The sequence below is a fragment of the Triturus cristatus genome, chromosome 11 (genome assembly GCF_964204655.1).
Source record: "Triturus cristatus chromosome 11, aTriCri1.1, whole genome shotgun sequence".
Taxonomy (NCBI): Eukaryota; Metazoa; Chordata; class Amphibia; order Caudata; family Salamandridae; genus Triturus; species Triturus cristatus.
Window position 1 is genome coordinate 160,023,360 of NC_140594.1, and position 24,824 is coordinate 160,048,183.

The following is a 24,824-nucleotide window of genomic DNA, read 5'->3' on the forward strand; positions in this document are numbered from 1 at the left end:
CCGGGGCCCACCGGATCCCCCTGATCGAGGGCTCCCAGCGGAGCCAAGCGGCGAGTGGCTCCAGGGCGAGAGCAAAGAGCAGAGGGGACAACGGGCACCCCTGCCTCGTACCCCTACCGAGAGCGAAGGGCCGAGAGACCCGCCCATTAACCACCACCTGAGCCATGGGTCCCGTGTAGAGAAGCTTCACCCAGCCAAGAAATCCCTCCCCAAAGCCGAATTTGGTCAAGACAGCCCAGAGGAATGGCCACTCGATGGTGTCAAAGGCCATCGTGGCATCTAAAGAAACCAGCACGGCCGGTTCGGAGAGGTACTCTGCCCTGGCGAGGGCGCCATGGAGACGCCGCAAGTTGAGGGCGGTGTTGCGATGTGGGATGAAGCCGCATTGATCAGGATGAATCAGATCGCAGATAACGCTCAACAAACGATTGGCAAGGACTTTAGCCAGGATTTTAGGCTCTGCATTTAGCATTGAGATAGGCCTGTAAGAGGCACAGCGGTCCCGTGGCTTACCTTCCTTGGGGATCACGACTATCGTGGCCAGTCGCTGGTCGACCGGAAGGGAACCGGCCTCAAGGGACTCCTGAAACATACGACTGAGGAAGGGAGCTAGTTTATCCGGGCGCAACTTATATAATTCGATAGGTAGACCGTTGGGACCCATGGCCTTGCCCGAGCGAAGGGACCGAATCGCAGTCGCGATTTCATCCACCGACAAGGGAGCGTCCAGCTGCTCACGGTCCTCGGCAGAAAGGCCAGGCAAAGCAATGTCCCTCAGGAGAAGGCGAGAATCTTCCTCATCCCTATCAGTCACCGGGGAGTACACAGTCCGGAGGTGGTCGGCAAAACATTCCACAATCTCACCAGGCTCAGTCACACACACTCCATCCGAGACACGCAACTCCGGGACCACACGATTCACTCTCTCCTTCTTGTCCAGCCACGCAATCAGCTTTCCCGCCTTGTCCCCGGCATCATACAACCGACCCTGCTGCTCCCTATACATAGTTTTGGCAGCGTCGGTGACAAGAGATCTGTATTCAAACTGTTTCAGGCTGAGGGCATGGAGCCCGTCCGGAGTGACACCCGCCTCCAAGGCCGACTCCAGCCCCGAGATGTCAGTCTCCAGCTTCACCACCGCCTCACTCCTGAGCTTCTTGGCCACTACTATCTGGGAGAGGGCGTGTCCGCGGATTACGGTTTTAAAGGCTTCCCACAGGAACATTGCAGACAACACAGACCCCTCGTTTTCAAGAAAGTATTGGTCCATAGCCTTAACCAGACTCTCGCGGGTCGTAGGGTCTCGCAGGTACCACGGGTTAATGGGAGCGATCCGCCCTGCAGACCGCGACTCGGTGTCAAAGAGAAGCCACAGCGGGGAATGATCGGAGATACCCCTCGCCAGGTGCCTGACCTCTCGAATTCGACCCGTCTGCGCCGCGGGCATAAGGAAATAGTCTAACCTAGAAAGACTCCCATGTGCCCCAGAGTGAAAGGTGTATTGACATTGGGTCGGATGCATTAATCGCCAACTATCCACCAGGCCGAAGGTCTCCAACAGACCACCTAGCCAAGCCTGGGCAGCGGGGAGGGCCCTGGGTGGGTGACGATCCAGGTCCCCCGAAACCACCGAGTTAAAATCCCCGCCCATAAGCAAAAGGTCATCCGGAAGTTCAAGCAGCATTCGACCCAAGTCCGCGAAGGTGGAGTTCTGGAGGCCCGGTGGGACGTAAATTGAGACCAGGGCAAGGGGATGCCCCTCCCACCTCCCAGTCAGACAAACATAACGCCCTCTGTCATCTGAGACCACCCTCGTGATCTCCAACGGAAGTGAGGATCGCAGGAGAATGCCCACCCCCCTGGAGCCAGTTGTGAAACCAGTTGTGAAACCAGAGTGAGCCACGAGGCGGTATCCCCCCCTGTTCATTGCATGGCAGACATTGCCAACCAAATGCGTCTCCTGGATAAACACCACATCAGGAGTCAGACGACGCAAATACTGCAGAACTACACCCCGTTTGATACGGTCCCCCAACCCATTGACGTTCCATGACATCAGCTTCAACCCGTCCCCCCCCATCCCCTCCAATAGATCAGAGGTCCCCCCGCAAGTAGCACAAGTCCCAAAGGTGGCAGAAAATCAATACCTCGCCCTGCAAACAAAAACCACACTACAAAACAACCCCTCCTTCCCCCCCACCCCCCCCAACACCCAACTCCCCCCACCCTGCACCCCTGCGGGCCAAAAAACCCCCCCAAATTGCAGTGTGCCTGTCGCCCAACTAACCCCAGTCTACAAAAAGACCCCGGAGGAGGAAAGGGACCCGTCCCCGCCCGCCCCCCATACAGGTACTAGCAAAACACACTGAACCAAAGAAGTACAACCCAGCTGAGCAGTGCAAATTGGCAAAATCAAGGACCAAGAGTCACTCCAAAGGGGACCCGTCACCGTTGGCACCCGCAGAGGGCCCGGGACGGCCACCTCTGTCCGGCAGCGAGTCCAACCAGTCACTCACGGCCACAGGAGAGTCAAAGAAGGCAGTCCGATCCTCATGTTCCACTCGGAGTTTGGCAGGGTAGAGCATAGAGTACTTTAGGCCCAGCTCACGAAGACGACGTTTCACCCCCTGGAATCCCATCCGCTGTTTCTGGACAAGTTGAGTAAAGTCCGGATAAAAGTTAATGGATGAGGTCTCATATCGAACCGGGCCATGGACCCGCGAGGCCTGCAGAATCGCATCCCGGTCTCTGTAGTAAAACAGTTTGGCCACGATAGGCCTCGGGGGGGCCCCCGGCCGTGGCCGCCCGCCCGGAACTCGATGAGCCCGTTCAACGGCAAAAAATTTACTCAAGCCCGCAGGGGTCAGCTGTTGGAGGATGAGTTCCTCGACCAGGAGGTCAACCGGGCGGTCGTCGGAGGACTCCGGTACGCCGATGACACGGATGTTGTTGCGTCGGGCCCGTCCCTCGAAGTCCTCCAGCCGCCGGGCCATCTGCTCATTGACCACCTTGATGTCGCCGAGCGCGGCCTGCAGGTCCGCCACATCCGCACCCAGGGTGGAGGTCCGCGCATCGAGAGTTTGAACCCTCTCGTTTGTTTTGGAGAGGTCCGCCCGTATTAAGGTGACATCAATCGCCACCGTATCGATCTTGCGGGCCAGGGCCTCGTATTGCGTGGCGATGGTCTCCCTGATGCCATCAATGGCGCCCATGATGTCCTGTAGGGAAAGTTCCGAAGAGACGGATGTGCCACCACCGGCGACGTCTGAGGGGGGACCGGCCGTTCCAGGAGAGCCTCTGCCCTGAGTATAGCGGTCCATGTTGTTGGTCTGGACCGATCCTCCACGGAGGGAGGATTTAGTCTTGCGCCCCTCGGGGCCCCCCTTGCCCCCCATGAGGCCACGGACTCCGAGGGGGACCGCCGGACAAAAGTAGTTGGGATACCGGCCCTGGAAACCAGCGCCTCACCCGAGGCCACAGTATGGCGGTGCGGGGGGACCCAAGGCGATAGGCACTCTAGTGGCAGGAGGTGACAAAGCTTTGTGCAGAGGTCAGGGAAACACCCCGCCACCTCAATCGCTCCACCGGCCAGCCCCCTGAGGTCTGAAAGTGAAACCGAAAGTGGCCGAGCGGCCCCTGGCACCGCGCCGCAGCCGTTGTTGTTCAACTGCGACACGGCCCCACGGCTCACCTTCGCCCCGGGCACCTCCGTCGGGTGGGTCCCAAAAGTTCAAACAACGATAACTCAGGATTCCCGGGTCCGATTAAATTTCTGAAAGGAGATACGTGCTCAGCCGGTCGTCATCTCCCAGATTCCATAAACCAAATCAGGATATTGTCAGGATAAATTCCGAGGAGCAGCGAGGGTCCGGGGAGCCCTGTGCTCACGCGACCATCTTGGATGCGCGCTAGGCTCCTCCCCCGCCGGATGGGTTCTTGGCGGGTTTTTACAAAGCCTTTTGCCAGCCCCTTGCCCCGATTTTAACCCGCCTGTTTAACTCCTTCGAGGGGCCGGGCTCTATCCCTGCGGATATGCTGGAGGCTGATATAGTGGTCATTCCCAAACCTGGGAAGGATCCCACTCCCTTCTTAATCTTAACCTAAAGCTCTTTACGGGTGTCCTGGCCGCCAGACTGGGCCCCCGCTTGCCGGGTATTATCGAATCTGACCAATCGGGTTTCATACCCAACAGGCAAAGCAGTGACAATACCAATCGGTTAATGCACTTAATAGACAAGGCCCACTTCATGGATCTGGATGCTGTCTTGCTTTCAGTCGACACTGAGAAAGCGTTCGACAGGGTGGACTGGGGTTTTTTGGATAAGACATTGGCCCATATTGGCATAGGGGCTCGTTTTAGGGCTTGGGTCGCGAGCTGCTATGATCAACCTACAGCGACGATCCGGGTCAATGGGGTCAGTTCCCAGCCATTCGACATCTGGCGTGGCACAAGACAGGGGTGTCCTCTTTCACCTCTGCTCTTTGCGCTATACATTGAACCCCTAGCGCAACGGATACGGGACAACCCCAACATCTCTGGTATCCCCTTCGGGGGGGAACGCCACACCGTTAATTTATATGCGGACGATATCTTGGCAACTCTTGATTCTCCCAGCCGCTCGGTCCCAGCGTTCTTACAGGAGCTGACTGACTTTGGTAAAGTCTCGGGCTTTAAAGTTAACGTGGGGAAGTCCATGCTGCTGCCGCTGGGCCTCAATAAGAATGCCCCAGAGAGCGCGGTTGCAGGATTCGGGGAATTACGTCTCCAATCCGAAATCCCCTATTTGGGGTTAATTCTGACCCCGTCCACTGACCAAACAATTGCCCGAAATTACTCCGTTCCACACTCCCAAATCACCCGTGATCTTTGTAAATGGCAGACTCACCCCCTGTCGCTACTCGGCCGTGTGGCTGCGGTCAAAATGTCAATTTTGCCGAAAATACTGTATATTTTTCAGACCATCCCGGCGGGACCCCCCATGCGGTACATCCACTCATTGCAACAAGAGCTACTCCGGTTTATCTGGGCATGGAAGCGCCCGAGGGTCTGCAGAGACATTGCCTACCACCCCCCAAACTAAGGGGGGTTGGGGATTGCTCACCTACTGACCTACTATAGAGCGGCGCAGCTTCGCTATCTCGTGGAATGGAGTAGATCTGAGTCAGAGAAGAGATGGCTGTTCCAGGACAGAGCGATGGCAGGTCTCTCCTTGTGGAAGATACCATTCCTGAAACCTGCAGATAGACCAAGGTATCTCAATAGATCTCCCATCTCGCGCTCTGAAGTAAGGGTGTGGGATGCGGTGGTGACCCAGCGGCATCTTACATCCTTCCCCTCGCCCCTTACGACCTTATTTGACAACCCGGCCTTCCCCCCGGGACTGGACACGAGGGCGTTTCTGGAATGGCGAGTCTCAGCCTGTAAATCTGCAGGACACCTATTTGATACTGACGGGTTCCTCCCATACGCTGAGTTGACTGACTGGCACGGCATTAAACACCCCAAAAAATTTCAATACTTCCAACTTCGCCATTGGTTACTTCAACCTGACACGCGCCCTTTAGTGAGAAGACACCTTACGGCCTATGAGAAGTGGCTTTTATCGAAGCACTCTGACCGCCATTTGATTTCTGAACTATATCTTATGCTGCGACCCCTGGCCTCCCTGGAGCGTTCGGCTGGACAGCGACGGTGGGAGACGGAATTAGGTAGGAGCCTTTCATTAAAAGAGTGGCAACAGATCTACTACAGAGCGAACCATACTGCCAGGAACACAGCAAGCAGGGAATCTGCGATTAAGGTCACCCTTTACTGGCACCTGACTTCAGCCCGCCTTAATAAAATTAACCCAGATCGAAGCCCCACCTGTTGGAGGGGCTGTGATGAGGAGGGCACCTTGATGCATATCCTATGGGACTGCAGGGAAGTGACAGGTTACTGGGCGGCAGTGCTTGCTGATATAGACACTTACTTCGACACCGAAATACCCCGCTTCCCCGTCTATACTCTACTAGGGTTGCCCAATGCACTCACCTTCCCATTGAAATCCATTCGGGGGAAAGAAATGGGGCTAGCAATGGGCGCAGCAGTACAACATATCTTATCACTGTGGGGCACGCAAACACGCCCGACACACACTGGGTGGTTACACAAACTGTGGTATATTATTGGGATGGAACACATACACGCTAACCTGACACACTCATCAGACTCCTTCTGTACTATCTGGCGCCCCATCCTGGCATTGCTGGCGCATTAATTTAATGAAGTCACATGCCCCAAATATCTTCGCTTACTCCGACTTACTGACGCCTCACGCTCTAAGGGTACAGAATAGGGGACACTTTATCTTCTGGTTCACATGGAGAGGTAGCAAACTGGGGTGGGAGGGGGGAGTTTGGGGAGTTGGGCTAGGGAGGGAGGAAAGGGGTATGTAAGGGGCAGGGTGCAGACCTAGATACTGCCCTTTCAAAGCATGTTATAATTTTTTTGGGCCTAATGCTGGACATTCCCCCTTTTTCGTATGGACAGTGATCACCACCTTTGGCTACGTACGCTAGGGATGAGTCGCCTACACCAAGTGGTGGGGTCTGTTGGGCTACGTATGGGTGAAGAGGGGTTTGTTTGAATGTCAATTTGCCTGCTTAAAACCAATAAATAAAGTTATTCCAAAAAAAAAAAAGAAGCCAAAGGGTTACTGATGAAGAAATTTCTGCCTTAGCCTGGCACCTTCCTTTGATTCTAGGTCCATACCCATTGTCTGTTCCCCAGCCACCTTGTTCATGAGTCGGCCGGACGATTCTAGACTGTGATCTTTTTGCCCCCTCTGTTGTTTATGATGTGTTTTGCTGTGCCTCATGAGATTGCTGGACAATTTTGACTTTGAATTTGTCGTTTTGGGTATTCTGTTTTGTATGCTATTTACCTTTTGATGCATAATCTGTAAAGCGTTCTGATACCCTCAGTGGTCAAGTTCGCGCTATAAAAAAAATTCCAAATAAATAAATACATTTATCGGGTCCGTAGCCACCACCCAGGGCACGGCACACACAACCAGAGCCCGCCTCCTTCACTACAGGGATCGGGATGCGATATTGCGACTCTCCAGAGAGCTGGTGGACATCCAACACCAGTGAAACAAGCTCTCAGTCTATCTCTATCTGGACTTCACCCAAGCAGTCCAGAGTGCCCGTTGTGACTTCTTCCCTGCAAAGCGAAAGCTTGTAAAGCTGAGATGGCTTATGCCATTCTCTTTCTGGCCAAACTAAGGGCTGTTACTCAGGTGAAGACCCACTTCTTCACCGACTGTAATCTGGGTTTGAAATTTAGACACAAGCATGTTAAAAAATCTGCACCCGAAGACATCCTCAATGCAGAGGATTGCAGCAACCACCTCAGTAATAACAACTTGCACCTTTGGTGCGGGGCTACGCCTGCATCCCCCTCATACTATTCCACTAACTTCGTACTGGATATATGCGTTTGTCTTCTTCTTTTGCAAGTATGCACAACACAACAGTCCTTGGGTGAGGGTCCCTCTTCAGGGTGTTACACTTACCCTACCTGACGACTGAACCTGAGTCTATGCTTGCTTTGAACAATGGGATTGTGAGGACCAATCAAGCGTGATATATACGTCACTGAAATCTTGGATGATGACAATCAATGCTACTATACCACCAGCGATATAACGACAGTAGTGCTGCATTATTACTCCCAGTTCTATAGCGTTGCTGTCATGCTTGCCCCCACAGCCCCAGGGAAGTCCCTGGATTCCATCCGATTATTGTGGCTAGACAATGCTCGCAGGTAATACCTGGATGTACCCTTTGGTGTGTAGGACTTTGTCCAGGTGATTCACAGGATGCCTAGTGTAAAAGCTTCTGTCCTAAATGGCCTTAAAGTCCAATTTTATAAAGAATACACTGAGCTTTATGCCCTGCATCTACAGCCTATACATGAGGAGGCCACGGACAGTGGATGGTTACCTTTGTAGGGGAGAGTGGTGCTTTAAGTTACATTTCTTAAGCCTTATAAATCAGCCAATTCCTTTGAGTCATATAGACCTCTGTCAATGATCACCGTTGACAATACCAATGTAGCTTGACTCATTGCAGACAGGTTACTGCCGCTCCTCCCTAGCATCGTCCAACCTGATCAGTCCAGCTTTGTGCAGGGTAGGTCCACAGAATACAATCAAATTTGTATCACTTGAGTCCTTATCACACGAGTTCCGGGACTCAGTCATCGTCCTTGATGCAACTATGTGTGGGGATCTATTTGTAATGCTGGTTCCCCCTATTATACGAAGACCCACACGTTCACATGCAGAAGGCATCACACTGCAAAAACGTCAGGCACTGTCTTTGACGCCTGAACCAGGAAGTGGAATCAGAGTGGGTGGGCCATGTGAGGCACAAGTCAGTAGCAGAGCGGAGGAGTGAGCCGCCTGAGCTGCGATGGTAGTGGAGAGAATGACAGGGCATTCAGTGGCGGTGGGGCAATAATTTGGCCCGGGGGGTCCAAAGCTAGCTACTCGGAACCAAAGTCCTGCAGTGCATTGGGGATGCATCAACCTAACACAACCCCCCCAGAGGTAGGAGATGCTCCCGCACTCATAAAACTCTTGCCCACATCCAACTCACCCACACCCAGTGTTAACACCTGTAGCTACCTTCTTCTTTCTGCCACTTCTTGCTGCCCCCTCTCGCCTAGAGAAGAAAGCAGTGAAGTGGCAGTGAGGGGAAGCAGCGCTGAGGCAGGGCATGCTGAGAGCCCTGCTTCAGCCTTACTGGCTTACCGACAACTTGGCCAGCTTCCTGGTCTGCAGGCTTCCAGGCGGTGTAAGTGCCATTAGGGTGTCTGCGCTAGGGGAAGCAGCAGAAACTGTGGAAGCAGCAGCCCTAGATCGCGGTGCGACTTGTGGCCCTGTGCCTCCCTGGACGTTTCAGCTTTGCCTGTCTAGCTTGTCACGCTGCACCAAAGTCGCTGCTGCCACCAGTTGTCACTACATAGCAGGCCCTGCTCCAGCAATTTTTATTTGGGTGGGCCACTGCGGACCCAATTTGTCGCTTCTGGAGGTAGCCTACAAGCCCTAGATTACATCATATCTACTTGGAAACAGTCACCATGATACAACGGATCGATTCTGTGTGTATACAGAGCATGTGGAGAGTTATTTGAAAGTACGAGAAATGTCTGGACCTAAATGCAAACCCTCAAATTCCTGCAGGCCAGGATTCAACACAAGTACCTCCCGGCCCGATTATCCACTTTTCTACCATCCCTCTCATTTGCACCTGATCTCACAGCTGACCTTGGGCCCTATCCCCATATCAGCCACCATCCAGCAGGATCATTATTCACCAGTTATCTGGACACTTTTATTGTTTTCTTGCATCTATGACCATGATAATAATAAAAACTATTTAAACTAAGCATACACAAAGTATGTGCCTTGCTGGGCCTTTGCACCTTTGCAGATGTTAAAAATAACAACAAATAGTCACACATTTTCTTTCCTACTCAGTTCATAGAACTCTGCCTCACAGCCCGATCTGATAAGCAGCTGCAGGGGTCAGGAAAGGTGAATTAGGACAAACAAATTTTTTTTTTCCAGTACTGAATAGAAAAGGAAATATCCATGCAGCCAGTGCTTAATAAAGAATGTGTCCCCTTCGCCATGCCCCACTGTACCTGCACGACACAGCCCACCTTTCTAATAGCAGATGTGTGAATGGGGGGTGCCTGTGAGAAAAAGCCCAGGACGGTGCAAAGACAGAATATCGAGTACAAAATATTGAGTTGCACAAATACGAGTCATTAATATCGTGGGTCAGAAATATTGACAGCAAGAATATCGTGGTCAAGAATATTGACTTAAGGTAAGTAATATCAATTTTTTAAAAATCTAAGTGTTTAATATCGTTTGCAATAATATAGTTAAAAATATCGTTTTTTATTATTGTTATGTATTTTAGTATATATTTTATATGTATGTGATGTATGTTTTTTTGTATAAGAATTGTGTTGCATTTTGGGATTTTAGTTTTGTAGCAGGTTGTGGGTTTATAGGGGAATAGGGTGGGAAGTTATTTAATGATATTAAATGCATTCTTTTTTTTGCTAAATTTTGCGTTTTTAGGTCAATAGTGGGTGGTGGGTTTATAGGGGAATAGGGTGGGAAGTAATTCAATTATATTACATTTATTGATTCATTTTTATTTATTAATATTTGTTTAATTGAGATCTTATAGTGTTAAATGTGTAAACTAATTTTTATTAATTAATTAATAACTGGTTGTTAATTAATTTAAAACAATCACTATTAATTAATTATGGTAATTGTGTAAATAATTTTAGGTGTGTTTTATGGTGTTCATAGGTGTAAAGGGTGAGACGTAATTTATTTTTAATGTATGAATTATTGATTGGTTGTTAATTAATTTGGGTAATTTTGTAATTAATTTTCGGTGTGTGTTGTGGTGTTTATAGGTGTAAAGGGTGGGAAGTAATTTATTTTTAATTTATGAATTAATAATTGTTTGTTAATTACATTTAATTAATTAATTTGTAATACATTTTGGTAGTTGTGTAATTAATTGTAGGTGTGTGTTGTGTTTTTTATAGGAGTAAAGGGTGGGAAGTAATTTATTTTTAATTGATGAATTAATAATTGGTTAATTAATTTTGATTAATTGGTAATTAATTATGGGCTCGTGTAATTAATTTTAGGTATGTGCTGTGGGGTTTATAGGAGTAAAGGGTGGGAAGTAATTTGTATTTACTTAATTAATACAAAGTTGTTGATTAATGTTAATTATTTTATATTTATTTTGGGTGATGGTTTATTTGTTTGTCTGTTGTTTTTACTTTTAAAGGGGTAAAGGGTGGGTACTGAAGAACTTTTAATTATTCATTTATTAGTTGTTAACAGTAATAGTTTTTAATTTTAAAATAAGTTTTAATTGTGTTTTATTATTTCATAGTTTAATTTAGCTGTGTGTTGTGGATATTATAGTGTTAAAGTGTGTGTAGTCAATTAATGTTTATTAGTTTTTTATTTATAATTTTTTTTTATTGATTATTATGTTAATTATGTAAATAAATTAAATTAAAAATGTTGAAGTGTTTTGTTATTGGTGTGATGCTATAGGTTAAGAAATAAAATAAATACATTTATGTTGTAATTCATTTTTTTGTTTGTAAATATTTTCTAGTTTAAAAGAATTATTTTATTGTAAATGTATTTAATATTTTATTTTATATAATATTTGTAGGTTTTTGTTATTTGAAATTAATATTATAACATGTGTTCTTTTTATGTGTTTAATATATATATATTAAATATTGTTTATTGATTTCTGTTTCCTTTTTTTTACATATATATATATTTTTAAGTGTGTGAGTGTGAATAGTATTTTTATTTCTCCAGTATCCTACACTTTCCCCACTGTTGCATTTACTGGAGTGGAATAGTAATTTTTACCCCTCCGCTATCCAGCTCTTTCCCTAATGCTACACTCACTGGAGTTGGAATAGTAATTTTTACCCCTCCGCTATCCAGCAATTTCCCTACTGTTGTACTCACCGGAGTGGGAATAGTAATTTTTATTTCTCTACTATCCTGCACTTTCCCCACTATTAAACTCACTGGAGTTGGAATAGTAATTTTTACCTCTCCGCTATCCAACACTTTCCTTACTGTTGCACTCTTTGGAGTGGGAATAGTAATTTGTACCCCTCCGCTATCCAGCTCTTTCCCTAATGCTACACTCACTGGAGTTGGAATAGTAGTTTTTACCCCTCCGCTATCCAGCAATTTCCCTACTGTTGCACTCACCGGAGTGGGAATAGTAATTTTTATTTCTCTACTATCCTGCACTTTCCCTACTGTTAAACTCCCTGGAGTTGGAATAGTAATTTTTACCTATCCGCTATCCAGCACTTTCCCTACTTTTTCACTCATTACAGTTGGAATAGTAATTTGTACCCCTCCGCTATCCAACACTTTCCCTACTGTTGCACTCTCTGGAGTGGGAATAGTAATTTGTACCCCTCCGCTATCCAACACTTATCCTACTGTTGCCCTCAGTAAAGTGGGAATAGTAATTTTTACCCCTCCGCTATCCAACACTTTCGCTACTGTTGCTCTTACTGGAGTGGGAATAGTAATTTTTACCCCTCTGCTATCCAGCACTTTCCCTACTTTTTCACTCATTAGAGTTGGAATAGTAATTTGTACCCCTCCGCTATCCAACACTTTCCCTACTGTTGCACTCTCTGGAGTGGGAATAGTCATTTTCAACCCCTCCACTATCCAACACTTTCCCTACTGTTGCGCTCACTGGAGTTGGTATAGTAATTTTTACCCCTCCGCTATCCAGCACTTTCCCTACTGTTGCACTCACCGGAGTGGGAATAGTAATTTTTATCTCTCTGCTATCCTGCACTTTCCCTACTATTGCACTCACTGGAGTTGGAAAAGTAATTTTTACCTCTCCTCTATCCAACACTTATCCCTACTGTTGCACTCTTTGGAGTGGGAATAGTAATTTGTACCCCTCTGCTATCCAGCACTTTCCCTACTTTTTCACTCATTAGAGTTGGAATAGTAATTTGTACCCCTCCGCTATCCAACACTTTCCCTGATGTTGCACTCTCTGGAGTGGGAATAGTTTATTTATACCCCTCCGCTATCCAACACTTTCCCTACTTTTGCACTCTCTGGAGTGGGAATAGTACATTTTAACCCCTCCACTATCCAACACTTTCCCTACTGTTGCGCTCACTGGAGTTGGTATAGTAATTATCCTACTGTTGCATTCAATGGAGTAGGAATACTAATTTCTACCCCTCCGCTATTCAACATTTACCATTCTGTTGCACTCTTTGGCGTGGGATTATTAATGTATGCCCCTTCGCTATCCAACACTTTCCCTACTGTTGCTCTCACTGTAGTAGGAATAGTAAATGTAACCCCTCTGCTATACAAAACGTTCCCTACTGTTGCAGTCACTGGAGTTGGAATAGTAATTTTTGCCCCTTTTCTATCCAGCACTTTCCCTACTGTTGCACTCACTGGAGTGGGAAAAGTAATTTTTACCTCTCCGCTATTCTACACTTATCCTACTGTTGCCCTCAGTGAAGTGTGAATAGTAATTTTTACCCCTCCGCTATCCAACACTTTCCCTACTGTTGCTCTTACTGGAGTGGGAATAGTAATTTTTACCCCTCCGCTATCCAACACTTTCCCTACTGTTGTACTCACTGGAGTAGAAATAGTAATTTTTCCCCTCCGCTATCCAACACTTTCCCTACTGTTGCTCTCACCGGAGTGGGAATAGTCATTTTTACCCATCCGCTATCCAACACTTTGCCTACTGTTACACTGACTGGAGTTGTAATAGTCAATTTAATTATTTTGCTATCCAAGACTTTTCCTACTGTTGCACTGATTGTATTGGGCAATTTAAGTGTAAATATTTCTTCATAGTTTTATGTTTTAATTTATTCTAGTTTGTTTTATATTTTAAATTATTTATATTATTTTTATATAATTTTAAAGTTTTAAAATAAATTAAAGGTAATAGTTTATTAATTATTTTAAAGTATATATATGTATAAATTATGTTTGTGTGTTAATTTTCTTAATTAAGTTTATTTGTAATATTTTGTAAAAATGTATATTAAATGTAATTTATTTTGTTAAGATTAATATTGATATTAAATATATTTAATATATATTATTTTATTTTATATATATATATTTAAATTGATATTTTTTACATCTATATTTTTATCTCAATATTTTTGATTCAATATTGTTGTACTTACCTGTGTAGGTATGATAGTCGATATTTTTGTATTCTATATTTTTTTTTCGATATTTTTAACATCAATGTATTTTGTTATCGATATTCTATCAGTGAACCGACCAGACCCAACCATTCACCTCCCAGAACAGGGAGGAAAACAACGTTCGGAGGAACGTTTTAAATTAAAGTGGCCATTTTCTATTTGCCTTTAAGCTGTCACTGCGAGGACCAAGACTCATGTTTGGGTGGGGCAGGCTCATGTTTGGGGGGGCCTGGCCCACCCGGCCCAGCCGCTATAACTGGGCCTGCTACATAGACAAGCTTTAGATGGCCACAGTCAAACACAGAAATCTGTAGTGATACCGGAGGGCGCCCAGGCAAGTGGGTTACTGAACGTGCACCACCGAGCCACTAATGAATCATTCTGCCAAGCCTCTTATAGCACCTTTCTATTCCATTACAGATAGCATAGCCCTGTGATTATCGCATACCGCTAAACAACTGCAAACAACTGCCTCCAATACACCCCTCTTTTGTCAAAGGCTCAACACAGGCTCCTGTAAACACCCGAGAGCATTCAGGCCACAAGTCTTGGAAAAAGACCAGGCGATAAACAACTTCATTTACCACAGAACTCGGGAATGGGAGGAGATTGTAGCTTTGTATGCTCAGAGTTCTCCTCAAATAGGAAGTACTCAAAGCATTAAAGCAAAACTAGGGCCAGAAGAAGAATCGCAGATGGACACCATCTGGACAACTCTTTTAAACACTTTGCAACTATCAGTGGATGCCCTACAATACCAGTCTAATAAAATGGACATCAGGGTTATCATTAATCAATACCTTAGCGTATTTTGATTCGGCACAGATGAAAAACTAGGCGACATAAATAACCTTTTCAAGCTAGCCTAGTCTGACCCTCAAGGGACTTAAGCTAGCTGCACTTGTGCTCCAGTTTTGGACAAGTTATCCACCCTTCCTATCATGCTCGGCAACTTACTCAAGACTTAAAACAAACCGCCAAGCCTGCAATTGGAGCTCAGTCATCATTCCGACGCCGCCCTGGAAGCTCATGCCTTACAACAAATTAAGGAATCTCATAATTTAATCCTTGTTTGGATTTTCCAAAGTCTCTAGAATGACCCAGATAAGGTCATTTACATAGTGGTTCTGTGAAATGTAGTGGTTACTCCTTTTGGCCGTTCTTGTTTGAAATGCAAGGGGCCATTAATCTATCCCCATTGACACCCCTCGTGTTTTTAACCTTACTTAAGTACTGTTGGAAACAGCCCACTCCCACTCCGCAGGGTGGTGGTGGACCTTCCCGACACAATGGGGTAGCTTGGCTCGAGTGGTCAGGAAACAGGCGCAGTGCTAAGCATACAATATACCCATACAATAACCATGCGTGCATCCGTTCCAAAAACGACTCTACACCGTAAAAATTATGAAAATATGTTCTCTTTATCTTTCTTCTCTTAGTTGCTGATTGGGAAAATAAATAACAATCACAGTATATACATTCTTAAATAGAGCAGGTCAAATAAATATTTGCTGTTTGCTGAAATAAATAGGGGTGATTATAAATAACAGGGCATAAATACAAGTGCAATATATATAGTCAATTAAATACTTTGAGGTAATAAATACTGTATCAATAAATACGGTCCCAATAAATACTGTACACCAACAAGTCCTGTGGACCTAGAAATTCAGTGCAGCAATAAATAGATGAGAACTTAATAAATACAGTAACCCCAATAAATAATCAGAAGTATACAGTACACTTTGTGAATCAGATGACACTTCACTACTGAAGGGCTGAATTGGCCCAGGCACAGCTTGTAGGGTGTGAAAGGCTTGAGGGGTACTACTCCCTGGCTGAGGCAAAGGCTGAGGCCTAAACTGAGGTAGATCAAAAAAGGGGGGAAATTCCAATGCCCTGGCTTCCCTCTCCACAGAACCTCTCCAGGTTAGTCCCAGTTCACCCCAGGCACAGTCAGGTGGGTTTCAGCACCTCCCTAGCCCCTTAGAGTAGTCTCTCAGGTCTCCACAGGGCCTTAGGCGCCCTCTACTCCACTTACTGCCCTTTTCTGATGTTCCGACGCCGCTGGAGTCGTGTCGACGCCGTGAGGCGGTTCCGGTTCGGTCTCGGCGGCCTCGGCACAGTGTCAGTTCTTTGACGACGCCGGTAGGCGGTTCCGGTCCGATGTCGGGGCCTCGGTTCGACCTCTACCTTCGATTCGACGGCGTCGGGCAGTCTCCACACGATGTCGACTTCGGGCGGCTCCGGTCCGATGGCGCACTCGGCTCCGATGACGTCGGCCGGCCTGGCCTCGCTGTCGACTTCCGGCGACTCCGGGGTGCGATCCTCACCCCCGACCTCCGGTGCTCCTCCTCACAGGCTCCGGGCGACTCCGGAGTGCGATCCTCACTCCCGACCTCCGGTGCTCCTCTACCTCGGTCTCCGACGACTCCGGAGGGCGGACTTCACCCTTCCGATGACGCCGCTCGCTCGACCTCGGTTCACCTCCTTCTCGACCCTTGGTATTCCACTCGACCTCCGCCGGCGCCCTCTTATGACCTCAGGCGGCTCCGGGTACGACGTCTGCTACCTCAGTCAGCGCCGCTTCTCCACCTCGGGCTCCAGGTCTTCGGCTACTCGACGCCAGGCTCCAGGGAAACCAACTCTCAGGTCAGAATCTTGTTATCTTCTTGGTTCTAAGGCCTGTTCCTGCTGTCCAGGTCCTTAGGATGGTTTTCTTCTTTCTTCTTCCCACACAGGGCTATAGGCTGGGATCCATCAGCTGGGACAAGTATCAAGGGTGGGTTTATGGACCCCACTCCAGGCACAAGTTTCCACCCCTGCTGCTTCACTCCTTCCTCCTTCACTCTTGTGCTCCTCTCTCTTCACCAGTCAGGTGCCAACTGCCAGCTCCAACTGCCAACTGCCTCTCTTATCCTCCCAACATTCTAAACGGTTTCCAACTGTCACACAGTTCTGGAATCTCCTGGAAGGTTCTGGAAGGTGCTGGTAGGTTCCAGTGGATGCTGGTGATGTCATGGGAGGCCACCATTTTGTGCTTCAGGCCCTCAGACAGAAGTTTCAGGGGTAGCTAAAATGGCTCCCTGAATCTGTAGCAACACTAAAAAGTCTGGTGGTTCCCAAAAAGGAAAAATTCAAACAGGGTTTGAGGCAAAAGTGGGACAAAATAAATAATGATGAGGAGGGACCACCCAAAGGGCTGACAGGTCTAACACGCGTCCCCCCCAGCTGAAAGTGGGGAGAGCTACCCAACCCCTTGGGAGTTCTCATCACTAAGGCGGAAATACCTTGAGAGACCGTCTGCATTGGCGTGGTCCACTCCAGGCCGATGTTCCACCTGAAAGTCCATCCCCTGTAGGGAAATAGACCACCTCAACAACTTGGGATTCTCCCCCTTCATTTGCATCAGCCAACGAAGGGGTCGGTGGTCGGTCTGAACTAGGAAGTGCGAGCCAAACAGGTATGGCCGCAACTTCTTCAGAGCCCATACCACTGCAAAGGCTTCACGCTCTATTGCACTCCACTTCTGTTCCCTGGGAAGTAGTCTCCTGGATAGGAAGACCACGGGTTGATCCAGACCCTCTTCGTTGAGTTGCGATAACACTGCCCCAATGCCATGTTCTGATGCATCTGTCTGGACAATGAACTTCTTGGAAAAGTCTGGGGCCCTTAAGACCGGGGCCTCGCACATGGCTTTCTTCAATTTCTCAAAGGCTTGCTGACAAGCCTCCGTCCAGACTACCCGTCGAGGTTGTTTCTTGGACGTGAGCTCCGTGAGAGGGGCTACGATGGTACCGTACCCCTTCACGAAGCGGCGGTAGTATCCCGTGAGGCCCAAAAATGCTCGGACCTCAGTCTGTGTCTTGGGGGGTTCCCAGGCCATGATGGCCTCGATCTTCGCCTGGAGGGGTTGCACCGTTCCCCTACCCACCAAGTGTCCAAGGTACACTACCGACCCCTGCCCGATCTGGCACTTGCTGGCCTTGATCGTCAATCCAGCTTGTCTCAGGGCCTGGAGAACAGCTTGCAGGTGACGCAAGTGATCCTCCCAGCTGTTACTGAAGACGGCTATGTCATCCAGATAAGCAGCAGAGAAACTCTCCATCCCGGTGAGGATCTGGTTTACCAGGCGCTGAAACGTGGCAGGTGCGTTCTTGAGCCCAAAGGGCATCACACAGAACTGGTAGTGGCCATTGGGCGTGGAGAAGGCTGACCTTTCCCTTGCTCCATCAGTCAAAGAGATCTGCCAGTACCCCGAAGTAAGGTCAAAGGTACTTAGATATTGGGCAGCTCCCAGCCGGTCAATCAATTCATCCGCCCTAGGGATCGGATGAGCATCAGTCCTTGTCACTGAATTCAGTCCCCGGTAGTCCACACAGAACCTCAGTTCTGGTTGGGCACCCGGTGGTGCAGCTTTTGGTACTAGCACCACCGGACTGGACCAGGGGCTGCTAGAAGGTTCAACCACTCCTAGCTCCAGCATCTTAGTGACTTCACTATGAATGCTGGCCTTCACCTTGTCAGACATCCGGTAGATCTTGGACTTCACAGGTGGGCTGTCTCCTGTGTCCACGTCATGGACGCACAGGTGAGTCCTACCCGGGACAAGGGAGAACAACGAGGAGTACTGCCCCAGGACCTGGCGACAGTCCTCCTGCTGTTCAGGAGTTAGGGATGGGGAGAGAATCACTCCCTCCACCGACCCATCCTTTTCCTGAGACGCAAACAGATCAGGGAGAGGCTCGCTTTCCACGTCCTCTCCTCCGTCAGTCACCATCATCAAGATGACTTCGGGCCTCTCGTGGTGGGGTTTGAGGCGGTTGGCATGCAGCACCCGCAGGGGCTGACGAGGGGTCTTCAGGTCCACCAAGTAGGTAGCCTTACCCTTCTTCTCCAACACCTCAAAGGGTCCTGACCAGCGATCCTGGAGGGCACTAAGCTCTCCGGGTTCGATCACCCACACCTTCTGGCCAGGCTCCAACTCCACCGGGTGAGCGTTGTGGTCATACCACGCCTTCATCACTGCTTGGCTGGCTTCCAAGTTGTCAGAAGCTTGCTTCCACAACTTAGCCATTTGGCTCCGGAAGGCCAGCATGTAGCTCACCACATCCTGGGGGAGCTTTCTGGGAGTTCTTTCCCATCCGTCTCTCACCAGGTTAAGAGGTCCACGTACAGGGTGCCCATACAGAAGCTCGAAGGGGCTGAAGCCCACTCCCTTCTGTGGCACTTCCCTGTAAGAAAAGAGCAAACAGGGTAGGAGGACGTCCCATTTCCTCCGCAGGCTTTCAGGCAGACTTCGGATCATGCCTTTTAAGGTTTTGTTAAACCTTTCCACCAGACCATTGGTCTGGGGGTGGTAAGGAGTTGTGAACCGGTAGGTCACTCCACACTCCTTCCACATCGCCCGCATATACGCTGACATGAAGTTGGTCCCCCTGTCGGACACAACTTCCTTGGGAAAACCCACTCGGGTAAAGATTCCCATCAGGGCCCTAGCCACAACAGGTGCTGTTATGGTCCTCAGAGGTATCGCCTCTGGGTACCGTGTGGCATGATCCACCAGAACCAGGATAAACCTGTGACCAGCTGTAGTTGGTGGATCTAACGGTCCCACAATGTCGATGCCCACCCTTTCAAAGGGGGTGCTAACGACAGGAAGTGGTTCCAGGGGAGCTTTCAGCTTCACCCCTGTTTTCCCACTGGCTTGGCAAGACACACATGTCCGGCAGTAGGTATCGGACGACACTTTCATCTGAGGCCAATAAAAGTGTGGGACAAGACGGGCGAAGGTCTTGTCTTGCCCCAGGTGTCCTGCCAAGGGGATCTCGTGAGCCAACTCTAACAGGAAGGCTCGAAAACGTTGAGGTACTACCAAGGCTCGTGACGATCCATGTAGGGGTGCCTTGGGTTCACTGTAGAGGAGGCCATCCTCCCAGTAAACACTGTAGTTCCCTTCAACGTTCCCTGCTGCCTGGGCTTCGGCCTGCCGCCTCAGCCCCTCAAGGGTAGGGCACTCCCTCTGGCCCTGGCAGAATTCCTCCCTGGACGGGCCTCCCTCCACGTGCCACTCGGCCGGGATGGGTAAGTCCTCCAGGTTGGTAACGTCCCCCTCCGCAGACTCCTGGTCCACCACCTCCGGTGGCCTATCCGTCCTACGGGGTGGAGACGCCGAGGCAGGCTCCTCCTGTCCTCGGTTCTTCCCTTGACTGGCAGCTGGCTGGGCCTTTGTTCCAGGCTCCAGCCGGAATGAACTCCCTCTTCGGGTAGTCTCGGACCTTGTGCTAACACAGGCCCAGTCAGGTGTACCCAGCATCTCGGTATGAGTCCGGTATTCCACCTCCTTCCAAGCGTTGTGCTCCATGTCATTGCCCAGCAGACAATCGACTGGCACGGCAGGGCTTACGGCAACTCGAAGTGAACCTGCAACCCCCCCCCATTCAAAGGGAACCTCAGCCACGGGATAGTGACCGGTTCTGCCGTCAGCCATCGCGGCTGGGTGGAGTACATCGGGAATGACTTGCTCTGGAGACACCAGTTGGCTACGTACCATAGTCATACTGGCTCCTGTGTCTCTCAGAGCCTCCCCTCTTTGGCCGTTGATGGTGATCCACTGCCCATACTTTGCAGTATTTGCGGGCACCTGGATCTTAGGAACCATCTCCCGTTCTCCCAGGGACACTAAAGTGACACCCGCCCACTCCCTTCCCTTAGTTAAGGGCATCTCCTCCCCGAGCACTACACTAGCTACTCCGGGGGGCTTTCCTCCAGTGGGAGGGGGTGAGCGTTTCTGACACTTCGGATCTCCTTTATAGTGTCCAACGCCACCGCACTCGTAGCAATGGACAACCCTTGGCTGCTGACTCTGGCCAGGATTAGGGTTTCTGGGAGGGTTAGCCTTAGAGGTGAATCCTGTTCCCTTCCCTTGGAAGTTATTTTGGGGGCCTTTGGAGAACTCCTTTTTCTTTTCCCCTCCTTCTTTCTTTTGGGGGGCGCCCTGTCCGGCCTTTTGAGTATCCCCTCCAGTCCCCCTTGTGGACACCCGGGTACTAGCCCAAATGTCCGCCTCCTCAGCAAGCTTCCGGGGGCTGGTCAGCTTGCTATCCACCAGGTGTTGCCGCAGTTCAGGAAAACATTTCTCGAGTAGGTGTTCCTTCAGTACCAGGTCAAACAGCTCCTCGTAGTTCCTGACTTCACTGCCCTGAATCCAACCTTCCAGTGCCTTCTTTGCATAGTCCAGGAAGTCCACCCAATTCTGTGTGCCCAGTTTGTGACTACCCCTGAACTTCTGCCTGTACTTTTCCGGAGTTAGTCCAAACTTCCTGATGAGCGCCAGTTTCATGGTGGGGTAGTGGGTTTGCTCCTCCTCTTCGAGGGCCAATAAAGCATCCCTACCAGCTGGAGGCATGTACCTATACAATCCCCCTCCCCAATACTTCACTGGAACCCCATGGGCCCTCAATGAGACCTCATAGGCTGCTAGCCATTTGGCGATGTCATCACCTGCCCCATAGCTTGCTACAATGTCCTTTGGCAGGTAAGGTTTGGATTCCCTGGTGGACTCTTGGATTTGGCTGCCACCATTAGGAACAGTTGGTGCCCCAATTCTGAGGATCTGAAGCTCTATCTCCTTCAGTCTTATCTCATGAGCCATCCTCTCTTTCTCCGTCTCATGAGCCAACCTCTGTTCCTCCTTCTCCTTCTCCAGCTTTGCTAAATCCAATGTGAGCTGTCTTTTCTCTCTCCGATCTGCTAACTCCACGCTGGATAAGCCCCCACTAGAGGCACGGCTGCCCCCCCTAGAAAGTGTCCTGGGCCCTGCTGACAGGTTCCCCACCTCAGGTTGGTACATCTCAGCCCCCTCGGGGTCAGGCTCTCCATCCCTGTCTTCCTCCTCAGCCTTGCCTTCCCTGCGTGCCTCCCCCCAAGCCCTTAAGCTGGTTTGAAGTGCACCCTTCTTTGCTCCTGGGGGACAGTACACCCCCTCTCGCTGGCAAAACTCCCTGAGTTGGGCCACAGTGTATGTTTCTAAATCTTCAAGAACAAACTCCATCTTGCCCACTCAGGTTAGCGGACAGGTTTTGTGCAGTAACAATGCAGGGGGATACCTTTAGTAATACCTCCTCCCACCACCAGAGTAAATTTGGAAAAAACAAAAACCCACAATTAGGAAGGCCGCTGTGAGAAAACTCCCGGTGTAGGCCTATGGACTACCCACAGTTATTGTTGAGTATATGTAGGCACAGCTCTATCCCACCACTGAACACCAATTTATGTTGGAAACAGCCCACTCCCACTCCGCAGGGTGGTGGTGGACCTTCCCGACACAATGGGGTAGCTTGGCTCGAGTGGTCAGGAAACAGGCGCAGTGCTAAGCATACAATATACCCATACAATAACCATGCGTGCATCCGTTCCAAAAACGACTCTACACCGTAAAAATTATGAAAATATGTTCTCTTTATCTTTCTTCTCTTAGTTGCTGATTGGGAAAATAAATAACAATCACAGTATATACATTCTTAAATAGAGCAGGTCAAATAAATATTTGCTGTTTGCTGAAATAAATAGGGGTGATTATAAATAACAGGGCATAAATACAAGTGCAATATATATAGTCAATTAAATACTTTGAGGTAATAAATACTGTATCAATAAATACGGTCCCAATAAATACTGTACACCAACAAGTCCTGTGGACCTAGAAATTCAGTGCAGCAATAAATAGATGAGAACTTAATAAATACAGTAACCCCAATAAATAATCAGAAGTATACAGTACACTTTGTGAATCAGATGACACTTCACTACTGAAGGGCTGAATTGGCCCAGGCACAGCTTGTAGGGTGTGAAAGGCTTGAGGGGTACTACTCCCTGGCTGAGGCAAAGGCTGAGGCCTAAACTGAGGTAGATCAAAAAAGGGGGGAAATTCCAATGCCCTGGCTTCCCTCTCCACAGAACCTCTCCAGGTTAGTCCCAGTTCACCCCAGGCACAGTCAGGTGGGTTTCAGCACCTCCCTAGCCCCTTAGAGTAGTCTCTCAGGTCTCCACAGGGCCTTAGGCGCCCTCTACTCCACTTACTGCCCTTTTCTGATGTTCCGACGCCGCTGGAGTCGTGTCGACGCCGTGAGGCGGTTCCGGTTCGGTCTCGGCGGCCTCGGCACAGTGTCAGTTCTTTGACGACGCCGGTAGGCGGTTCCGGTCCGATGTCGGGGCCTCGGTTCGACCTCTACCTTCGATTCGACGGCGTCGGGCAGTCTCCACACGATGTCGACTTCGGGCGGCTCCGGTCCGATGGCGCACTCGGCTCCGATGACGTCGGCCGGCCTGGCCTCGCTGTCGACTTCCGGCGACTCCGGGGTGCGATCCTCACCCCCGACCTCCGGTGCTCCTCCTCACAGGCTCCGGGCGACTCCGGAGTGCGATCCTCACTCCCGACCTCCGGTGCTCCTCTACCTCGGTCTCCGACGACTCCGGAGGGCGGACTTCACCCTTCCGATGACGCCGCTCGCTCGACCTCGGTTCACCTCCTTCTCGACCCTTGGTATTCCACTCGACCTCCGCCGGCGCCCTCTTATGACCTCAGGCGGCTCCGGGTACGACGTCTGCTACCTCAGTCAGCGCCGCTTCTCCACCTCGGGCTCCAGGTCTTCGGCTACTCGACGCCAGGCTCCAGGGAAACCAACTCTCAGGTCAGAATCTTGTTATCTTCTTGGTTCTAAGGCCTGTTCCTGCTGTCCAGGTCCTTAGGATGGTTTTCTTCTTTCTTCTTCCCACACAGGGCTATAGGCTGGGATCCATCAGCTGGGACAAGTATCAAGGGTGGGTTTATGGACCCCACTCCAGGCACAAGTTTCCACCCCTGCTGCTTCACTCCTTCCTCCTTCACTCTTGTGCTCCTCTCTCTTCACCAGTCAGGTGCCAACTGCCAGCTCCAACTGCCAACTGCCTCTCTTATCCTCCCAACATTCTAAACGGTTTCCAACTGTCACACAGTTCTGGAATCTCCTGGAAGGTTCTGGAAGGTGCTGGTAGGTTCCAGTGGATGCTGGTGATGTCATGGGAGGCCACCATTTTGTGCTTCAGGCCCTCAGACAGAAGTTTCAGGGGTAGCTAAAATGGCTCCCTGAATCTGTAGCAACACTAAAAAGTCTGGTGGTTCCCAAAAAGGAAAAATTCAAACAGGGTTTGAGGCAAAAGTGGGACAAAATAAATAATGATGAGGAGGGACCACCCAAAGGGCTGACAGGTCTAACAAGTACTCATATGCCAAATAAACTAAACCCGGATACTTGAGTTAATTTTATACATAAAACACAGATCACACCGGTAGTTCCATTTAGAAGTGCTCCCTCCTTCGGGCGGTTGAGCCCACCCAGACACATTAGGTGCCCTGGGTGAGGACTAGATGATGAAGTATGCCTTTAGTGAATTCTAGAGGGTGAGAGCACTTTTAAAAATCATAAAGTTTTCCCTGGTTAGGAGAGGTGTTATAGTTGCTCCACTTCACCTTGATTTTCTGTTTACATTTAGAAGGCGAGTGGATTCACTCTCAATACTTCTACAAAACAATCACTCCATAACTGACGTGAAACAGGCACTCTGATTCAGAAGGCATTACTTGCATACCATACCTTTAGTTTCCTTGGGAGATTAGCAGAATTTAGTGTTCTGATTTTATTGGCACTTAATATCAGTTCTTCCAAATTGAGAAACTTCAATAAATTGTGATCGACTTCCTCCACCTGTGAGGGGATGGAAAAAAATAATATCCTGTTTCTAAGGGGAACTTAATTTGAGACATGTTGCATATAATGTCACGTTTAATGTTACAGTACATGTGAATTTACATTTAATCATTCAGGACACATTTTACCTGGTTTTGTGCTAAGGAACATGACAGACATTAAAGTTAATCGTATCGCATGCTTCTTCCTTTAGGAGGAAGGGCTGGATCTACGTC

The 24,824-nt window shown here is 49.1% G+C and overlaps 1 protein-coding gene across 1 annotated transcript in view; it reads right to left on the reverse strand.

Moving 5' to 3' along the window:
* Positions 1 to 24,824, reverse strand: part of LRRC43 (leucine rich repeat containing 43) — a 528,148-nt gene that overhangs the window by 391,480 nt on the left and 111,844 nt on the right. The window contains exon 3 of the mRNA XM_085632775.1: positions 24,496 to 24,606. Within this exon, the coding sequence (XP_085488901.1) occupies positions 24,496 to 24,606 (111 nt within the window). The remainder of the gene's footprint in view (positions 1 to 24,495; positions 24,607 to 24,824) is intronic.